At 43.5% G+C, this 20,061-nt stretch overlaps 1 protein-coding gene across 1 annotated transcript in view; it reads left to right on the forward strand.

Moving 5' to 3' along the window:
* LOC129698573 (microtubule-associated protein 2-like) overlaps window positions 1–20,061 on the forward strand; it is a 384,661-nt gene that overhangs the window by 326,441 nt on the left and 38,159 nt on the right. Inside the window, 2 exon segments of the mRNA XM_055637661.1 lie at window positions 1,682–1,798; window positions 9,681–9,755. Coding sequence (XP_055493636.1) covers window positions 1,682–1,798; window positions 9,681–9,755 — 192 coding nt within the window.

The following is a 20,061-nucleotide window of genomic DNA, read 5'->3' on the forward strand; positions in this document are numbered from 1 at the left end:
GGATCTATCAATGACAGCAGGGGGGAAACACGTTTACCAAAGAAAGGATGTCCTGGAATGGAAAGCCTCATCTTGGGGGCAGATGCGGCAGAGGTGGAGAAATTGAGAGTAGGGGGTAGCGTCTTAGCAAGAGGCAGAGTGGGAGGAGGCGTAGTCTAGATAACTGGGAGTCAGTGGGTTTTTAGCAGACTGTCCTCTGTCATGAAGATAGAGATATCAAGAAAGTGGAGAGAGGTGTCAGAGATAGTCAAGTGAATTTGAGGTCAGGATGGAGGTTAGTGGTGGAGTTAATGAAATCACTGAGTTCTGCATGGGTGTAGGAGGCAGCTACAATACAATGTATGTCACACTGTTGTATATCCGTCATGGCAAATAACTTTTCTTACTAACCATTTGATGCACGAAGATTTGGAATCGCATTGAAAAAGGCAAAAACAAAATTCCACTTCCATCATGAGTTAAGTTTGAATGATCATAAAGGTGTGAACAATAGTTGTCCACCAAGATGTGCCTTAATACCCCATTTTGATGCAGTTAATATATCTGAACAGTAATATGAAGGGTAGGTCATATTGAGCAAAGCTCCAACTTGGCCACCATACAACATTCCATTTCAGCAAAGGAACATCGCATCTGTATTCGATTTATCAATGTAGTCAATTGAAATGAATGAAATAATGCTTGCGAATAATAACTCCTAAACTGTGTAACTACCCACATAGTAAAATCACACAGGATTCAAGCATGTGAGGTTATCCACTTTGGTGGCAAATACAGGAAAGCAGACTATTATCTAAATGGTGGCCGACTAGGAAAAGGGGAGATGCAGCGAGATCTGGGTGTCATGGTACACCAGTCATTGAAAGTAGGCATGCAGGTGCAGCAGGCAGTGAAGAAAGCGAATGGTATGTTAGCTTTCATAGCAAAAGGATTTGAGTATAGGAGGAGGGAGGTTCTACTGCAGTTGTACAGGGTCTTGGTGAGACCACACCTGGAGTATTGCGTACAGTTTTGGTCTCCAAATCTGATGAAGGACATTTTTGCCATAGAGGGAGTGCAGAGAAGGTTCACCAGACTGATTACTGGGATGTCTGGACTGTCTTATGTAGAAAGACTGGATAGACTTGGTTTATACTCTCTAGAATTTAGGAGAATGAGAGGGGATCTTATAGAAACTTACAAAATTCTTAAGGGGTTGGACAGGCTAGATGCAGGAAGATTGCTCCCAATGTTGGGGAAGTCCAGGACGAGGGGTCACAGCTTAAGGATAAGGGGGAAATCCTTTAAAACCGAGATGAGAAGAACTTTTTTCACACAGAGAGTGGTGAATCTCTGGAACTCTCTGCCGCAGAGGGTAGTCGAGGCCAGTTCATTGGTTATATTTAAGAGGGAGTTAGATGTGGTAATGAGGGTTAGAAGGCAGGTACACGATACTGAGTTGGATGATCAGCCATGATCATATTGAATGGCGGTGCAGGCTCGAAGGGCCGAATGGCCTACTCCTGCACCTAATTTCTATGTTTCTAAACATGTATTGTAACAAGATATAAAGCATATTTCTCTGAATATATATTTTGACATCCGTTTTAATTTTGTTTTTCTTTATTTGGGTCATTGTGGCGTTGAGGGTCCAAGTGACAAAATGTAATTTGCTCTCACTGTTTTTGTTCCGCCCATTCAGCAGAAGTGATCTCTGCCAGGATTGTTCAGGAAGTGACTGCTGAGGCAGTAGCTGTGGTCAAAGGAGAGCAAGGAAAAGATACTGCACTGAGAGACCTGCCGATGCAGCCTTCTGCAGGTAAATCACATTCACAGAATTAAACCATCAAGTCTACTCCGCCCCGCAGTCATGGCTGGTCTATCTTTGTCTCTCAACCCCATTCCCCTGTCTTTGCCCCATAACCCCTGACATTTATACAAATCAAGAATGTGCCAATTTCTGCCCCGAAAAATATCCATTGACTGACTCCACAGCCTTCTGTGGCAATGAATTGCACAGATTCACCACCCTGTGATTGAAGAAATCCCTCCTCATCTCCTTCCTGAAGGAATGCTCTTTAATTCTGAGGCTGTGACCTCTGGTCCTGGACTCTCCCACTAGTGGAAACACCGTCTCCACATTCACTCTATCCAGGCCTTTCACTATTAGGTAAGTTTCAATGAAGCCCCCTCTCATCTTTCTAAACTCCAGTGAGTACAGGCCCATTGTCTTTGAAAGCTCATCATATGTTAACCCAATCAATTTTGGGATCATTCTCACAAACTTCCTCTGGACCCTCTCCAAAGCCGGCACATGTTTCTTTGCTTAATATTTACCCACCATTCTTCATGCAATCCTAGCGATATATCTCTCAATGTATTTGTAGTTCTTAATGTATCCATGCAAGTCACTGCAACTAGTGCACACTGTAGCAGCTGATGTTACTGCTGCCTCACAGTTCCAGCAACTTGGCTTCAGTCCTGACCTCTGATGCTATCTGTATGGGGTTTGCACATTGTTCCAGTGCGGTTTTCCTCTGGTATTCTGGTATCACCCACATCCTAAAGATGTGCTGACATGTTAATTGTCACTGTAAATTACCCCAAGTGAGTAGATGTTAGAGGTGATATAACATGGTGAGATCATGATGAAGGGAAAATTAGAAAGGAGCAGGATTGCTGGCATTGCTTCAATGGAAAAAAATAGCCTCCTCCGCTGTCATAGGTAAATATGGTAATCCTAGCACAGCAAAGTTCACATTCTCACATCTCCTCAACTCCTACAGACACTTACAAGTGGCATAGACAAGAGAGTCTCTTGAGGGAGAGGCTGCTAGCTGATGGACAAGAAGCCTGATGGGCCTGTCCCACTTAGGTGACTGCAGAAGACTGCAGTTGCCTCATGGTCGCCACATGTTCGCGGGTGGTTGCCGGGGAGTCGCCTTCATGGTCGTGCGGAGTTCCCGCATTCCGGGAACTAGTCGCGGCCTCATTATGGTCGCCGCAAATTTTTCAACATGGTGAAAAATTAGCGGCAACCAGAATGAAGCCGCCATGGAGAGTAGCGAGAATTATCGTGCCGTAGGTGGGTCGCCAGGAGGTCCTAGTGGGTCGCCAGGAGGTCGAAGGTTCTCGTAGGTTGTAGCGGGTGCTGACCGGTGAATTTCATCGGCTCATTAGGAAAAAATTTATATTCAGTAGTTTTCAGAACCAAAGATAACCGACCGGTAATGTTAATGTCCGCCGAGCTTCACGGCCGTGTATCTCTGGCTTCTTAAAAGTTGTCTCCACTCCTTCTCCCTCCCTTTTCACCACTCTCCCCCCCTCCCCCCTCTCTCCCCTCCTCTTTTAAAGAACTTACTGTACACTGTGCTTTAGCCGTCTTAAATACAGCGCCAACCTTCCTGTTCATTGTCTGTGTCACCTTGGCTTTGCACCATGTGAATTTCACTCAGACAGCACCCCCCCTGCTTGCCCTGTCCCCTGCCTGCATAATGGGCTGGTGAAGGAAGTAAGTGTGTGTGTGTGTGTGTGTGTGTGTGTGTGTGTGTGTGTGTGTGTGTGTGTGTGTGTGTGTGTGTGTGTGTGTGTGTGTGTGTGTGTGTGTGTGTGTGTGTGTGTGTGTGTGTGTGTGTGTGTGTGCGCACGTGCGTGTGTGTGTGTGTGCGCGCGTGTGTGTGTGTGTGTGTGTGTGTGTGTGTGCGTGCGTTCCACTCTGGCAACTTGACAATCGCTGGCAGTCGCCTGAAAAGTCGCCTAAGTGGGACAGGCTTTTAACTTTAAGTCCTTTAACTTAAGCTCCTTTAACTTTAGAAAGTAAAATGCAAAAAGGGACTTCAAAGGTAACTAATGCCATGAAGTAAGCTGCCAATTTATTATAGATAACGTTGAAATATATATTGAGCTGCTGAGGGAACATTTGTGGTGAAAGGAACAGTTAAGCTTCCAAGTCAAGGTTTTCTCAAAACTTCTGGTCAGCTGCTTCCGTGTGCCAATATGTGCACTAGTTGCAGTGACTTGCATGGATACATTAAGAACTTCAAATACATTGAGAGATATATCGCTAGGATAGCATGATGGGTCAATATTAGGCACAGCATTGGTGCATTCCTGCAAAGAGAAAACCTAAGACTTCATTGATGGTAAAAGTGAGATCATGATAAAACAGCAAAATTGGGATTAGGACAAATAGCAGGATGAGAATTAGATTGAATATAAAAAGTGTAAAGAGGGAATTAAGGAAACGGTCAAGAGTGTTTTCGTGTCATATGTCCCAAACAGAACAATGAAATTTTTACTTGCAGCAGCACAACAGAATATGTAAATGTAATATATTTAAATATGACGTGAACAATATATTAAACGAGAAAAAAAAGTTCAGTGTGTGTGTATATATCACCTATTTCTTTTCTCCAGAGATGCTGTCTGACCCGCTGAGTTACTCCAGCTTTTTGTGTCTATCTTGTGCGTGTTTGGATACTGTTGTGGAAGACTAGTCAGGGGAGAGCAGCAACTGCTGTGCTGGGCCTGGCTCTGAGGCACAGCAAACAAGCTTGCAGGATGGTGTGTTGCCTCCTTCGTGCTAGGGTCAAGGATGTCTTCGAACGGTTGCTGAACATTCTCAAGGGGGAGAGCGAGCAGCTGGAAGTAGTTGTGTACATTGGCAGAAAATTACGTAGGTAGGGAAAGGGATGAGGTTCTGCAAAGAGAATATCGGGAGTTAGGCTGAAGATTAGAAAGCAGGACCCTGAGGGTGGTAATCTCTGGAATATTCCCAGTGCCACTTGCTAGTGGGTAGAAATAGGAAGACAGAATAGATGATTGTGTGGCTGAGGAGGTGCAGGGGGCAGGGATTCAGATTTTTAGACCATTGAGATCTTTTATGGGGCAGAGGTGACCTGCATAAGAGGGACTTGTTGCATCAGAACGGGTGGGGAACCAGTATCTTTGCAGGGAGGTTCACTAGTGCTAGTTGGGAAGGTTTAAATTAGAGAGGTAGGAGTCAGCCATTTAGGGCTGAGATGAGGAAAAACTTCTTCACCCAGAGAGTAGTGAATCTGTGGAATTCTCTGCCAGTGGAGGACAATTCACTGGATGTTTTCAAGAGAGAGTTAGATTTAGCTCCTAGTGCTAAAGGAATCAAGGGATATGGGAAAAAAGCAGGAACGGGTTACTGATCAGCCATGATCATATTGAATGGCGGTGCATGTTCGAAGGGCCGAATGGCCTACTCCTGCACCTATTTTACTATGTTTCTAATTTTCTAAGGTTTAAGATTGTTTTGAATACAGAGTAGACTGGACCTTGCGGGCAGTGGTTAAGTTTGGAAGGGATTGGTAGTATATTTAAGAAGGGAAGTTGAGAAAATGCGGGGAATTATAGGTTGGTGAGCTTCACGTCAATGGTAGGAAAACTATTGAGAGGATTCTTCAGGATTGGATTTATTCCCATTTGGAAGAGAATAGGCTAATTCGAGACAGTCAGCATGGCTTTGTACATGGCAGGTTGTGTCTTACCAACTTGATTGAGTTTTATGAGGAGGTGACAAAGGTGATTAGTGGTGGATGTTGTCCACATGGATTATGACGGGTGCCGGCAGTCGCTGAAAAAGTCGCGTAAGTGGGACAGGCCCTTAAGATACACAAGATTAATAGTGACTTTGTTGCGCGAGTTCAGAACTGGCTTGCTGATAGATGAGACGGTTGTAGTGGAAGGACAATACATAGGCTGGAGGCCTGTGACCAGTGGAGTTCCGCGGGGATCTGTGCTGGGACCATTGCTGTTTGTAATATGAATAAATGATGTGTAAGTAAATGTAGACGTGTTGGTCAATATGTTTTCAAATGACACCAAGATTGAGTCGTGGACTGTGAGGAAGGCTCTCACAATATATAGAATTAGAATTAGAATTAGAATTACCTTTATTGTCATTCAGACCTTACGGTCTGAACAAAATTTCGTGCCTGCAGTCATACATACAATCATACAATAATAAACAACAATAAACACAAATTAACATCCACCACAGTGTATCCTCCAAGCACCTCCTCACTGTGGTGGAGGCAAAAATCTTAGGGCTGCCGTCTCTTCCCTCCTCTTCTCCCTCTGCGCTGAGACGATACCCCACCGGGCGATGGCACAAACAGTTCCGCGGCTCACCGAACCCCGCAAACGGGCCGGCTCAAACACCGCGGCCCGGGGTGGTCGAAGCTGCCGCCCTCCAGTCCAGCTGACGCAGCCGCTGGCCTGCGGCTGAACCCCGGACTCAGGTCACCGCCGCCAGAATGCCGTCCCAGCCACCGGAGCACCGTTCCAGCCCCGAGCCGGATCACCCTCACGTGAGTGCCGTTCCTCCCTCGAGCTGGGCCGCCCCGACGGGAGCGACATTCCACCATCGGGTTGGGCCGCTCCGACGGGAGCGCCACAGCCCCTCACGGGAGAGTCTCAGCCCCGCGCCAGGCCGCCCTCACGGGAGCATCACAGCCCCTCACGGGAGCACCGTTCCAGCCCCTCACGGGAGAAGCCCAGGGCAAGTCTGACTGGCTCTGCCTCCGGAGCCTTGAGGTCGCCAGCTCCGCCATTAGGCCTCAGCACAGACGGAGGCAGAGAAGGGGGATACGACAAAAAAGTCGCATTCTCCTGAAGAGAGAGACAGCAAGCCCCGTTTCATCCCCCCTCACACCCCCCCCCCCCACATAAACACAACCTAAAAACCAAAAACTTAACTAGACAAAACGAAAGAAAACAACACAAAAAAGTAAAAACAAACGGACTGCAGCTCTTGAATTTATGTTTCATCTGAGTAAGTGTGAGGTGTTGCATTTTGTGAGGTCAAATGCAAGGAGCTTCACAGCGTTGATGTACAGAGGGATCTTGCAGTCCAAGTCCATAACTACCTGAGAGTGGTAACACAAGTAGATACAGTAGTAAAGAAGGGGTACGGTATGCTTGCTTTTAAAGGTCAGAGCATCAAGGATAAGGGAATCATGATCAGCTTCATAGGACTTTGCAGTATTTTGTGCAGTTCTGGATGCCCTATTACAGGAAGGATGTGGAGGCTCTGGAAAGGGCGGGGAGGTAATTTATGAGAATGATGCCTGGAATATGGAGGATTTGCTACAGGGTGAGGTTGGACAGATTTAGATTGTTTTCTGTGGAATGTCTGAAACCTGATAAAACTAAATACAATTATGAAAAGGATAGATAGGGTAGATCGTGAGAATTTTTTTTTAGAATGGAAAAATCAAATGCTAAAAGGCATAGATTAATGATGAGAGAGGCAAAGTTTAAAAGAGATGTGCGGGCCATTTTTGTTTACACAGTGGGTAGTGAGTGCCTGGAATGCGCTGGTGGTTGAAACAGATCCATTAGTTACTTTTGGATAGGTATATGGACGTGCATGGAATGGAGGGATATGGATTGTGTACAGGTGGATAACTGATGGTCTTGGCATCATGTTCAGCACAGACATTGTAGGAAAAAGGGCATGTTTTGTTTAGTTTAGAGATACAGCACGAAAACAGGCCCTTGGTCCCATGAAGTCCGCACCGAACAGCGAACCCCGCACAATAGCACCATCCTACTAGAGACAAACTTTACATTTATATCAAGCCAATTAACCTACAAACCTGTGCGTCTTCGGAGTGTGGGAGGAAACCGAAGATCTCGGAGAAAACCTACAAAGGTCACGGGGAGAACGTACAAACTCCGTACAGTCAGCACTTGTAGCCAGAATCGAACCTGGGTCTCTGGTGCTGTGACCGCTGTAAGGCAGCAACTCTACTGCTGCGCCACTGTGCCGTCATACTGTTCAATTTTCAAAAGCAAGTTAGTAATTGAACATGGTACGGAGCATAATTTAAAAAAAATTGCAATATGTATAAAGTATGGAATTGCAGACACCAAAGAAGATAACAGCTCATAGATTTGGAATGCCTGCTTAAATGGGTGGATACAATAAAAGGAGATTTAATTTTTAAAAACAGGACTGGTGCATTTGGTTGAAAGATTAAGCAGAGGCTGTTTGTGCTAAATTGTACTATTTTAAAGTAAATGCCAGAAGCAACTCATTAGGAGTGTTTCTCCAAAAATCTTTGAATGTAGTTCAGAACAAAACTATTAATTAGGCACATGAGATCTGGGCTTTATAAAATGCAGCGTGGAATTCAAAATCAGGAAGCTATGTTAATCATGCATAAAGCATTAGCAGAGCCCCATCTGGAATATTGTGAATAATTCAGCTCCCCTCTCCTTTAGGACGAATGTGAAAGCTTTGATGAGGGAACAGAAGAGATTAACGGGAGAGCTGAGTAGTTCTTAAAGTAGAAACGATAAGAGAAGTTGTATTAGCGGTTTGTAACGTTACAGGAGATTTAGATGACTGGAGAGAAAGTGTTTGCAGTAGTTTAGGGTGCTAGAAGTCAGATGAGTGGTGAGTGGCCAAACTCTCATCTTGTTTCTACAAGAAGAAGGTACAGGAACCTGAACACAATGATCTTCAGGTTCAAGAACAGCTTCTTCCCAATATCTATGTCTCTTGAACACTGCACATCACTGACAAGTTCAAACCCTATTGGCAACATACGATCTACTATGGAATTTGGTTTGGTTGCACAACAGACATCAGTTCTGCACTATTATGGTCTGTTTTACCTGGTATTATTTGTTTTTAATTAATGGCATTATTGATTATTGTATATTTATTTGTGTGCTATTATTTACCGATCATCAGCCATGATCATATTGAATGGCGGTGTAGGCACGAAGAGTCGAATGGCCTACTCCTGCACCTAATTTCTATGTTTCTATTATGTTAATGGGGCTATAAAGCTGTAAGAAACATGAATTTCATTGTTCTGTTGCCAGTACAAATGATAATTAAATATCCCTCTAAACGTGTCTGATCCATCTAGTGTTGGACATTTGCACCCTGTGAAAAAGGTTCTGACTGTATACCCTATCTATGCCACTCATAAGTTTATATATTTCTATCGTCTCCCCTCAACCTCGGATATTGCCGAGAAAACAATCAAAGTCTATCCAAAGTCCTATAGAGCTGCATCGCCACCATTAGAGGGATTCAAAACAGGCGCTGCCTCTAAAAGGCATCAAGGATCCACAGCTCTCACTGCTGCCATCGGGAAGACGTTTGGAGGAGTCTGAAAACTATGATGTCCAGGGTCAGGAAACAGCTTCTTCCCAACAATCATCAAATTATTGAACACTATGAATTTCAACTAGACTCTGAACTCCAAACTATCTTTGTTGTATTAGGGACTTTGTGATTTGTTCTATTTGCCACTATGTCGGGTTTTTTATAGATTGAACTTAAAAGTTAATTTATTATGTAATCTATAGAGTACTGTGTTTAAAAAACAGTGGTGCTGCTGCAAATACGAATTTCATTCTTCAGTTTGAAGAAGGGTTTCGGCCCGAAACGTTGCTCCAGTACTTTTATCTACCTACGAATTTCATTGTTCCGTTTCAGTACCAATGACAATAAAAACACTCTTGACTTTCACTTACCTCTTGTTCCGTGTGCCAGCAATCCGTATCAAGGAGCTGAATGATTTGAAGCAACTTCACTTGACTCTTGTTCTGCCAAAGTTCTATCGCGAGGAATCACAAAATATTGTATTTTGGATTATTGCATTATTGAGTTTATATAAAACTGCTGCATTTTGTTTTTATTTTACTTATAGCTGAAGATATACCAAACTTGCCACCTTCCCCACCACCATCTCCAGCATCAGAACATTGCCCCGCGGAGGAGAGAGGTAGGAACATTGTGTTTTTATCTCTGTGGAAGTTCATAACTCGTCTTGACTAAATACAGATGTAGTTTGCAGGTATGAATAAACAGAAATTGAGGATGAGAAGAAATTCTAATGCAATTTTAAAAATATGTGTATGTGCCTTTGTTTATTGCCAAATTATGTTCAGCACTTTCTTGTTTTCATGAAGTGTTTGGATGTTGTGTGGAGACTGAATAGAGTGTTGGTGCATGAACAACAGCAGTGAATGAAACTGGCCAAGCAGCAATAGTAAAATCTGGCGCATAGAAGACAGAATGATATTTCAGTACTAACAATTTCTCTCAAAGACAGGTTTTTATTTAAGACCCGTAAAGCTTTCTATTGTTATGAGAATGACGTATTAGCAAAACATATTTTGGATTTGCCTAAGATAGACTCAAAAAGCTGTAGTAACTCAGCGGGTCAGACAGCATCTCTGGAGAAAAGGAATAGGTGACGTTTTGGGTTGAGACCATTCTTTGCCCAGCGAGTCCAGTTGCAGTACTGTGAATCTATGGGCAGATGAGGTGGGAGTAGTGCATGTTGCGATTTTATTCTTAGTCGGGGAGGGAGAAAAGAAGATAAAATACAAATAATTTAATGAGAATTATGATTTTTTTTGTTACATTTTAATCTACAGATTTTCATTCACATTCTTCACTGAAAAAGAAAGATTATTTAATGTTACTAGGTGTTGGTAAAAAAAAAAATCTAAACAGTAGGTGAAATATTTAGACCATCTGTTTCAGATTTTGGATTTGTCAGCTATGCTGTTAAATTTATTCACCTTTCAAAAAGGGAAGTCAGCATTATAATGTAGTTCTGTGACAATTTGCACTTTAGATGTGAATTCTGAAACAAAAGCAGACAAATGCGAGAGAATCGGGAGCTGATTAGTGTTTTGTGAAGAAAACTAGCTAGATGCTGGTCCTGAATCATGCATTCATGTTCTTCCAATATTATGACCTGGTCAAAATGTTATTGCTCTTAAGTTTCGGCACGGTACACATTTCTTCGCCTGGGTTTTGCTAGAAACCAGACAATATGAACATAACATTTTGCTAGTAATTAAAAGCTTAATCTTTGTCGTCAATGACCATTGCTACTGTTCTTTGAAGAAAACTATGCACATAAAGATGTCGTGATCTCTGTGAAGTGCCATCCTCTTTTATTGGTATGGCTTGCTGTCCAATGTTAGTCTTATGGGACTTTACCAAATCAGCAACCATCGATGGTAGCCAATCTTATTCTCACAAATAATAAGTATTATTTTTAGGGTCAGATTGTGAGCTAAGGTAATTTAGGCTTGAAAAGACATGGGACGTATAGACTTTGGTGGTAATATTACTCAATTAACAGCCAGATTACTCGACCATTGATTCGAAGAAGTGACTGCCAATTCCCCATGGAAACTTCAATTCAAGTAATAAATATAATGAATAAATAAATATATTTAAAAAACAAAACAAATCTTAGTGACTGTAACTATGAACCTACCACATTGCCATAAAGTCTCATTTGATTAAGGGAAGGAAATTTGTCATTGTACAGTAATCAATATGTGCCTTCAGACCCATCAATAAGGTTGATTCTTAACTGCCTCCTCAGTTCAGAGGCAATTAGGGATGGACAATAAGAGGTGGCATTGTTAACATAATCCATATTCACTGAATTAATAAGTTAATTTAAAGTTAACCTTGATTTGATCATAATGAGAATAATTTGTAATTAGTTGAAATTTCCATTATATCATGCATCGGTAGTTGTTACCATACAACGCCAGATACCCGGTTTTGATCCTGACGACAGGTGCTAACTGTACAGAGTTTGTACATTCTCCCCGTGACCTGCGTGTCTTTTCTCCGGGATCTCCGATTTTCTCCCACACTCCATGGATGTACAGGTTTGTAGGTTAATTGTAAATTGTCCCTTATGTGTGTAGGATAGTGTTAGTGGAATGGGATTGCTGGTCGGAAGTGGACTGGAGGGTCTGTTTCCGCGCTGTCCTTCTAAACTAAACTAAATCATATCATCAATATTGACTGGGTAACAGTGGTTAAATCTTAAACTTGCCATCTTGGAAAAGCAGATTATCACAAAAGGCAAGTTGAGGGTTTTCACATCTAATGCCCCATGTCCCACTTAGGAAACCTGAACGGAAACCTTTGGAAACTTTGCGCCCCACCCAAGGTTTCCGTGTGGTTCCCGGAGGTTTTTGTCAGTCTCCCTACCTGCTTCCACTACCTGCAACCTCCGGCAACCACCTGCAACCTCCGGGAACCGCACGGAAACCTTGGGTGGGGCACAAAGTCTCCAGAGGTTTCCGTTCAGGTTTCCAGGTTGCTGGTATTTTCACAGTGTAATCAAAGGAATGTAAAAATAGGGCCAAAAATGTATTTCAACAAAGAAGATTGTGCTGCAATAGCAGTTTACGAAGATAATGCAATATAATATCAGCTTGAGTTCAAGTAACTATAGAAACATCCTAAGGTTAGTATTTGTTTAAAACCTTTTAACCACCTGATTGTCTTTTAAATATATATATATATATGCAAACTTTCAAGTGTGAGAACAGCACTTGAAACATTTATGGAAACATTTATGTCAGACAGTGCATGCTTCTTGGTCAGTTTCATCACAGTAAGTAGCTGATTTATTTTGCTTTGGACATGTGTCTGTTTGTCAAATTACCACTGTGTCTATTTGTAGATTTAGTGATTGAGGTTAAGCAAAAACCTCTCCAAAGGTGTTCAAGCTATCAGCCTGCCATCACTCAGGAGAAGCGCAAACTCCTAGCCCCTTCCATTTCTGTTTCTGCTCATGAGGAAGAGCCTTACAATTCTGATGAGGAGTACTATGAGCATCCTTTATTCAGTTCACAGTGGACTACTGCTAGTACACCCCCCAGTGCCTCCATACAACAGGCAGATGATGTGTTGTGTAGTCAGGACAAAGGTGAACCCAGCATGGTTCCTTCTATCTTATTACCCTCTTCCTCTTGTTCCGTCTTGCATGTATTCACCAGTCCGGTTGTTTTACTCACATGGAAGCGAAGTCCCTTGTGCAAGTAGATGATAACAGTTGGTAAGCAAACAAGCAAGTTTATTTATAAAGCACATTTCAGCAATAAGGCAATTCAAAGTGCTTTACACAAAGCATCAAAAACCAATCAAAAACAATTAAAAACAGTCATTAAAAAGAATAGAAAATAAAAACAAGCTAAAATAGAATGACAAGTATAAAATACAAGAATAAAAGTTACAGTGCAGTGTAAGAAGTGAATAATTATTTAATTTAATTAAAGTTAGCGTCAAACAGTAAAGTCTTCAGCCCCGATTTAAAAGAACTGAGAGTTGGAGCGGACCTGCATTTTCTGGAAGTTTGTTCCATATATGTGGTGCATAAAAACTAAACGCTGCTTCTCCATGTTTAGTTCTGACTCTGGAGACAGAAAGCAGACGTGTCCCAGACAAGCTGAGAGGTCTGGATGGTTCATCGTGTAGCGGAAGATCAGAAATGTATTTTGGTCCCGAGACCATTCAGTGCTTTATAAACCAACAGTAATAATATTGGTATGGAGTTACTAATTAATTTTCAAGCAGCACCATGGCTAATCCCTATAACTTCATTATTACCTGGTAAGGAATTGCTACATTTATCTATTCAAGGCCATCTTTTCTCATCTCAGGGATATCCTCAATGGTATCACCCAAAAGCACAGCTTCAGTTTTTTTGCAAGCTGTTCATGTCCATCTCCATCTCCATCTCAACAACTTCTCTTGACAAATTCTCGGAATGATCTTCTGATATACAGCATCAGATGGCAGAACGTTTGTCTAACATTGATGACACTGATCACATTGTCTTTAAACTGCATCTGTTTCCCGTCATAAAATCTCTCCTTTTTTGAGTGTTGGAAAATGAACCAGATTTCAGCTTTTTAACTTTGACTTTGAGCTTGGTAGTTCTGCTACAAGGCATATTTCAACAACACAAATTGGATATATTATCAGTTATGGATTAGGGAAAATTATTTGAATTATGTAGGCAAATTAATTATACAATGAGATAGATGGTAGCTCAAGACTGCTCTTTAGTTGATAGGATGGTTCAGTTGTTTGATATCAGCTATGAAAAAACTCCCTGAATTTTGAGGTGTGTGTTTTCTCACTTCTGTACCTCTTGCCTGATTTTGAAATTGAAAAAAATCTTTACTTTGAAAATCCTGTGGGAAAAATAACTTTGTGATTGCTAGTCCGAAACTCTCTAGCCCATAAATCCTTTACCCCCATTGATATTGTATTGGAGCCTACCAGGGAGAAGGCAATTCTGGATTTAGTGTTGTGTAATGAACTGGATTTGATAAGGGAACTTAAGGTTAAGGAGCCATTAGGAGGTAGTGACCATAATATGGTAAGTTTTAATCTACAATTTGAGAGGGAGAAGGGTAAATCGGAGGTGTCAGTGTTACAGTTGAACAAAGGGGACTATGGAGCCATGAGGGAGGAGCTGGCCAAAGTTGACTGGAAACATACCCTAGCAGGGATGACGGTGGAACAACAATGGCAGGAATTTTTGGGAATAATACAGAAGATGCAGGATCAGTTCATTTCAAAACGGAAGAAAGATTCCAAGGGCAGTAAGAGGTGACCATGGCTGACAAGGGAAGTCAGGGACAGTATATAAAAAAATAAACAAGAAGAAGTACAACGTAGCAAAGATGAGCGGGAAGCAAGAGGATTGGATAATGTTTAAAGAGCAACAGAAGATAACTAAAAAGGCAATACGGGGAGAAAAGATGAGGCACAAACGTAAGCTAGCCAAGAATATAAAGGAGGATAGTAAAAGCTTCTTTAGGTATGTGTAGAGGAAATAGTTAAGACCAAAGTTGGACCCTTTAACACAAGATTTCTTAGAAAAGCAAATACAGGCAATTACTGATTTTGCAGCACCCTCGGTTCCAGAGCCTTTCAGGATGAATCATTTTTTTGGAACAACAGAGGTCACGTGATAACGATACGACAATACCTTGGCCCACTAATGACCCCCCTCCCGTGTCTCTAAAACACCACGGAGTGGCAGAAACGTCAATAAAACAAATATAGAATCACAGTAAATTGTGAATGGAATGAGCTGCCGACCCATCCCCGGCTCCCACTGTCTCCCCCGGCCGTTTACAGTCCCGGCTTCCCACTCCACTCACGACTCACATGTTGCACCAGCGAGCCCTTCTTCACCCCCCGCCTGGTCCGGTGACACGGCTGTTGTTGCGGCTCACGTTGTAGCCCTTGGGGACAGCTCTTTTGTTCAGGCCGACTCTCCCTCCTCCGCCCCCCCCCCCCCCCTCCACAGCTCCCTCGTTATCACTGCTCCCTCCTCACCCCCCGCTCCCTCCTCACCCCTCTGCCCCCTCCTTATCTCAACCCTCCTCCCTCCATCTACTATATCCGAAATCTGCTATGGGGGCATTAAAACAATGGTCTACTGTGTTGTCTTTGCGAAACACTTAGGAGAGAAGATCGAGAGCAGAGTTGAATAGGGGTTTTGGGAAGACGCCTTTTAAAAGAGACCAGTGAATGAGAGAAGGCTTGACAGGAAGATTAGAGTTCCAGAGGGTAGGAGCAACATTGAACAGTTGCTCCTGCTGGGAGGAGAGGTTGTGGACTGCTGCGTCGGGACCAGGTAGAGTTGAAGGACAAAAAGTTTCAACATTGACCCAGCAAAGGTAGAATTAGACAAGGTCACAGAGGGATTTCAACGTTTAGATGTAAACACGATGGAGGGACACGACCGGAAAGGGCGCTCACCGCTCGCAATGCCTCCTGTGGCCGCTCAGGGAATTTCAACTGAGCCATCAACCGGCTTTAGATCTTTATAATTTAAACCGCCACAACATCTCCACTCCGCTTTCTCACTCTAAACTCCCCCCCCCCACCTTGAACGTACAGCCCTCCACTCACTCTGCAACAACCCAGACTGGGTGATCAAACCCGCCGACAAGGGACGTGCTGTGGTAGTCTGCCGCGTTGATCTTTACAAGTCTGAGGCCAGTCGCCAACTCTCAGACACTTCCTCCTACTTAGCCTTGGACCATGACCCCACAGACGAGCACCAGGCCATTATCTCAAACACTATAACTTGCTTCATCACTTCTGGCTCCCTGCCCTCCCAAGCCTCCAACCTCATCGTTCTCCAGCCCTGCACGGCCCCATTTTACCTTCTCCCCAAAATCCACAAACCTGACGGTCCTGGCAGACCCATTGTTTCTGCTTGTTCGTGTCCACTGAACCTATTTCCACATACCTCAACTCCATCATATCCCCCCTGGTTAAATCCCTCCCTACCTATGTCCAAGACACCTCACACGCTCTTCGTCTACTCCATGACTTCCGTTTTCCAGGCCCCCATTCCCTCATGTTCACCATGGACGTCCAGTCACGCTACACCTCCATCCCCCACCAGGAGGGTCTTAAAGCCCTCCCTTTCTTCCTCGACCACAGAACCAACCAATCCCCGTCTACCGATACCGAGCTGGTCCTTACCCTTAACAACTTTTCGTTTGACTCCTCCCATTTCCTCCAAATCCAAGGGGTAGCTATGGCCACGGACATGGGCTCTAGCTATGCCTGCCTCTTTGTAGGGTACGTCAAACAATCCTTGTTCGAGACGTACCAGGGCCCAATCCCTGACCTCTGCTACACCAACTACTGCATTGGTGCTACCTCCTGCACTCATGCAGAACTCACTGACTCCATCCATTTCACCCCAAACTTCCATCCAGCATTCAAATTCACCTGGACCATTTCCGACATTTCCCTACCGTTTCTAGACCTGTCTATCTCCATCGTAGGTAACAGACTTCTGACCGACATCCACTATAAACCCACTGACACTCATGGCTATCTGGACTACACTTCTTCCCACCCTGCTTCCTGTAAGGACTCCATCCCCTACTCCCAATTCCTCGGTCTACGCCGCATCTGCACCCAAAATGAGGTGTTCCACACCAGGGCATCGGAGATGTCCTCATTCTTCAAGGAACAGGGGCTCCCCTCTACTACCATAGATGAGGCCCTCACCAGGATCTCTTCTATACCCCGTAACACTGCTCTCACCCCCCATCCCCCCACTCTTAACAAAGGCAGAGTCCCCCTAGTCCTCACCTTCCACCCAACCAGCCGTCACATACAACAGATAATCCTCTGGCATTTTCACCACCTCCAATGGGATCCCACCACTGGCCACATCTTCCCATCTCCTCCCCTCCGTAACCCCCTGGTCAATTCTTCCCTTCCTACCCAAACCACCCCCTATCCTGGCACTTTCCCTTGCAACCACAGGAAATGCTACACTTGTCGCTTTACCTCTCCCCTTGACCATTCAAGGACCTAAGCAGTCTTTCCAGGTGCGGCAGAGGTTCACCTGCATCTCCTCCAACCTCATCTATTGCATCCGTTGCTCTAGGTGTCAGCTGCTCTACATCGGTGAGACCAAGCGTAGGCTTGGCGATCGCTTCGCCTAACACCTCCGCTCGGTTCGCAATAACCAACCTGATCTCCCGGTGGCTCAGCACTTCAACTCCCCCTCCCATTCCGAATCCGACCTTTCTGTGCTGAGCCTCCTCCATGGCCAGAGTGAGTCCCACCGTAAATTGGAGGAGCAGCACCGCATATTTTGCTTGAGCAGTTTACACCCCAGCGGTGTGAACATTGACCTCTAATTTCAGGTAGTCCTTGCTTTCTCCCTCTTTCCCCTCCCCTTCCCAGCTCTCCCACAACCCACTGCTCCGCCTCTTCCTTTCTTCTTCCCGCCCCCCTATCCCCACATCAGTCTGAAGAAGGCTCTCGACCCTAAAAGTCACCCATTCCTTCGCTCCATAGATGCTGCCTCACCCGCTGAATATCTCCAGCATTTTTGTCTACCTTCGATTGTTCCAGCATCTGCAGTTCCTTCTTAAACATTTCAACTGAGCTCTGGTAATTTTGACTGGATTATTGTGGTGGGCAGGCCATCAATTCTGGAAAATCGTTGTTCAACGTGTCTCACATTGTAGCAGAACTACCTTGTACTAAGATTGCCTGTTTACGCCTCTGTAACAATGCCCTTCCTGTCACACTTCACTTTAACTCTTGCGTAAATCTCGCCATGCCTTTAGTTTCAAAACTTCATGATTCAGATGCACATCTGACCTTCCTCTGTAAATCTGAAGACACTGCAAACTCTGCTTCCCATGTCGTAACATTGCACAAGCATCTATGGCTAATGCTTGGAACTGATAGTGGCTCCAAGTTAAGTTAACTATTTGATATTAACATTCTCATGTCCTCCCATGGTCTTGCCCTGCTCCCCTCTCAATTATTTCCAAATTTTTCAGATATTTTGACATTTCTGTTCTTCACTTCTGACTTTTTTATTATCATCCTTTTTTTTAATTACTCATTGATTGAGCTGCCATGGTCTTAATTTTGGTTCTCCCCCAAAGCCTTTTGTAAACTTTTCTTGTAGGATCCTTCTTAACCAACCATTTCTGTGGCTTGATATCAGTTGTTTTCTGACAATTGCTTACTGATAATGCATTTGTAAAACACTTTCAGGGATTTCACCACATGAGAAGTACTATTTAGAAGTTGCTGTAGGTACCAATCTATAAGCCATTGTGTTCAAATTGTTATAATCAGGTGGGAATACTTCTAATTGCCTAAATGACATGATATCTCTTATTTTATTGAACACTTTAAAGAAACATGATTTCAAAAATGGTATCACTTACAATTAATTAGGGGTGTTTAAATAAGATATATAAATGATGCACTATTTTGCTTACCTTGATTATGCTTGAGAAAGGCTTGTGCATTTCAAAGACCATCAGGTCAAAGACGTTCTGGTTCTTAATACTATGGTTAGAATGAAGCTTGGGACTTCCTACATTGGGTAAAACAGTGCATGAATTATGAATTCAGTGCACTCCATTGTTGTGTGTTCATCCACGTCTTCCACCTATTACTGCACTAGATGTGTGAGTGCTTACTCCACATAGCTTTCATTTCTGGCATGCCAGTTTTGCATTCACTTCAGTAACGATGGAAATCACTGAAACACTTTCAGCTCTTGGCCTCGTGACACAAATGTATCTGCAGTGTTGAGCTGTCTGCAAACCCTGATACCAAAAGAAGCGTCACCTCCTGTACCACCACTGTGTTATGAAATTTGAATGTATCTTTTTCCACATGCACAAGATCTTTTGATGGTGAGAAGCAGGGCTTTTACAATAGCACACACATTTTCATAACGTCGATATACTTTTGAGTATTGCGGGCCAGTAAATATAGATGTAAAGATGCATTCCTTCATTTCAAAACATGTTTCTAAAGTGCTGAAATTTCTTTAGATTTGGTGTATTTACACAAAAATTAGATCAAAGTATTAAAAGGGAATCATCATTTGAAGTAACATTAGCTTTATTTTGTATTGCTGAAGGACACTGCTTATTTCACAGTGCTTGCCCACATATCAGATACAAAATACTTGGATGAAATCTCAAAGGGGAAGGACTCTTGGAAAGGGGACCATTATTCTATTTGTTTTCAAATAGTCAAGGAAAAACAAAGGATTATGTAAAAGTAACATGTAAAAGTGCTAAATTGGGACAATGCTAATTTTGATGGCATTAGATAGGAACATGCAAAGGTTGGTTGGGAGAGGCTTTTAGCAGGTGAATGGACCGTCTGGCAAGTGGGAGGCTTTTAAAAGTGAGATAAGAAGAGTTCAGCGAATACATATGTCTATTAGAGTGAAGGGCATGTAGGGAACCTTGGGTCATAGAGTCATAGACTTACAGCGTGGAAACAGGCCCTTCGGCCTAACTTGCCCACACCGGCCAACATGTCCCATCTACACTAGTCCCGCCTAGCTGCATTGGCCCCTATCCCTCTAAAGCTGTCCAATCCATGTACAAGTTTAAATGTTTCTTAAACAATGCGATAGTACCTGCCTCAACTACCTCCTCTGGCAGCTTATTCCATGCACGTACCAGCCTTTGTGTGGAAAAAGTTACCTCTCAGGTTCCTATTAAATCTTTCTCCCCTCACCTTAAACCTATGTCCTCTGATTCTTGATTCCCCCACTTGGGGCAAGAGACTCTGCATCTACCCGGTCTATACACCTCTATAAGATCACTCCTCATCCTCCCCTTAAGGCCTGGCAATATCTTCGTAAATCTTCACTGCGCCCTTTCCACCTTGACAACATCTTTCCTATAAGGGGATGAGGGATATTGAGGCTCTGGTCA

Source organism: Leucoraja erinacea, chromosome 7 (genome assembly GCF_028641065.1).
Source record: "Leucoraja erinacea ecotype New England chromosome 7, Leri_hhj_1, whole genome shotgun sequence".
Lineage (NCBI taxonomy): Eukaryota > Metazoa > Chordata > Chondrichthyes > Rajiformes > Rajidae > Leucoraja > Leucoraja erinaceus.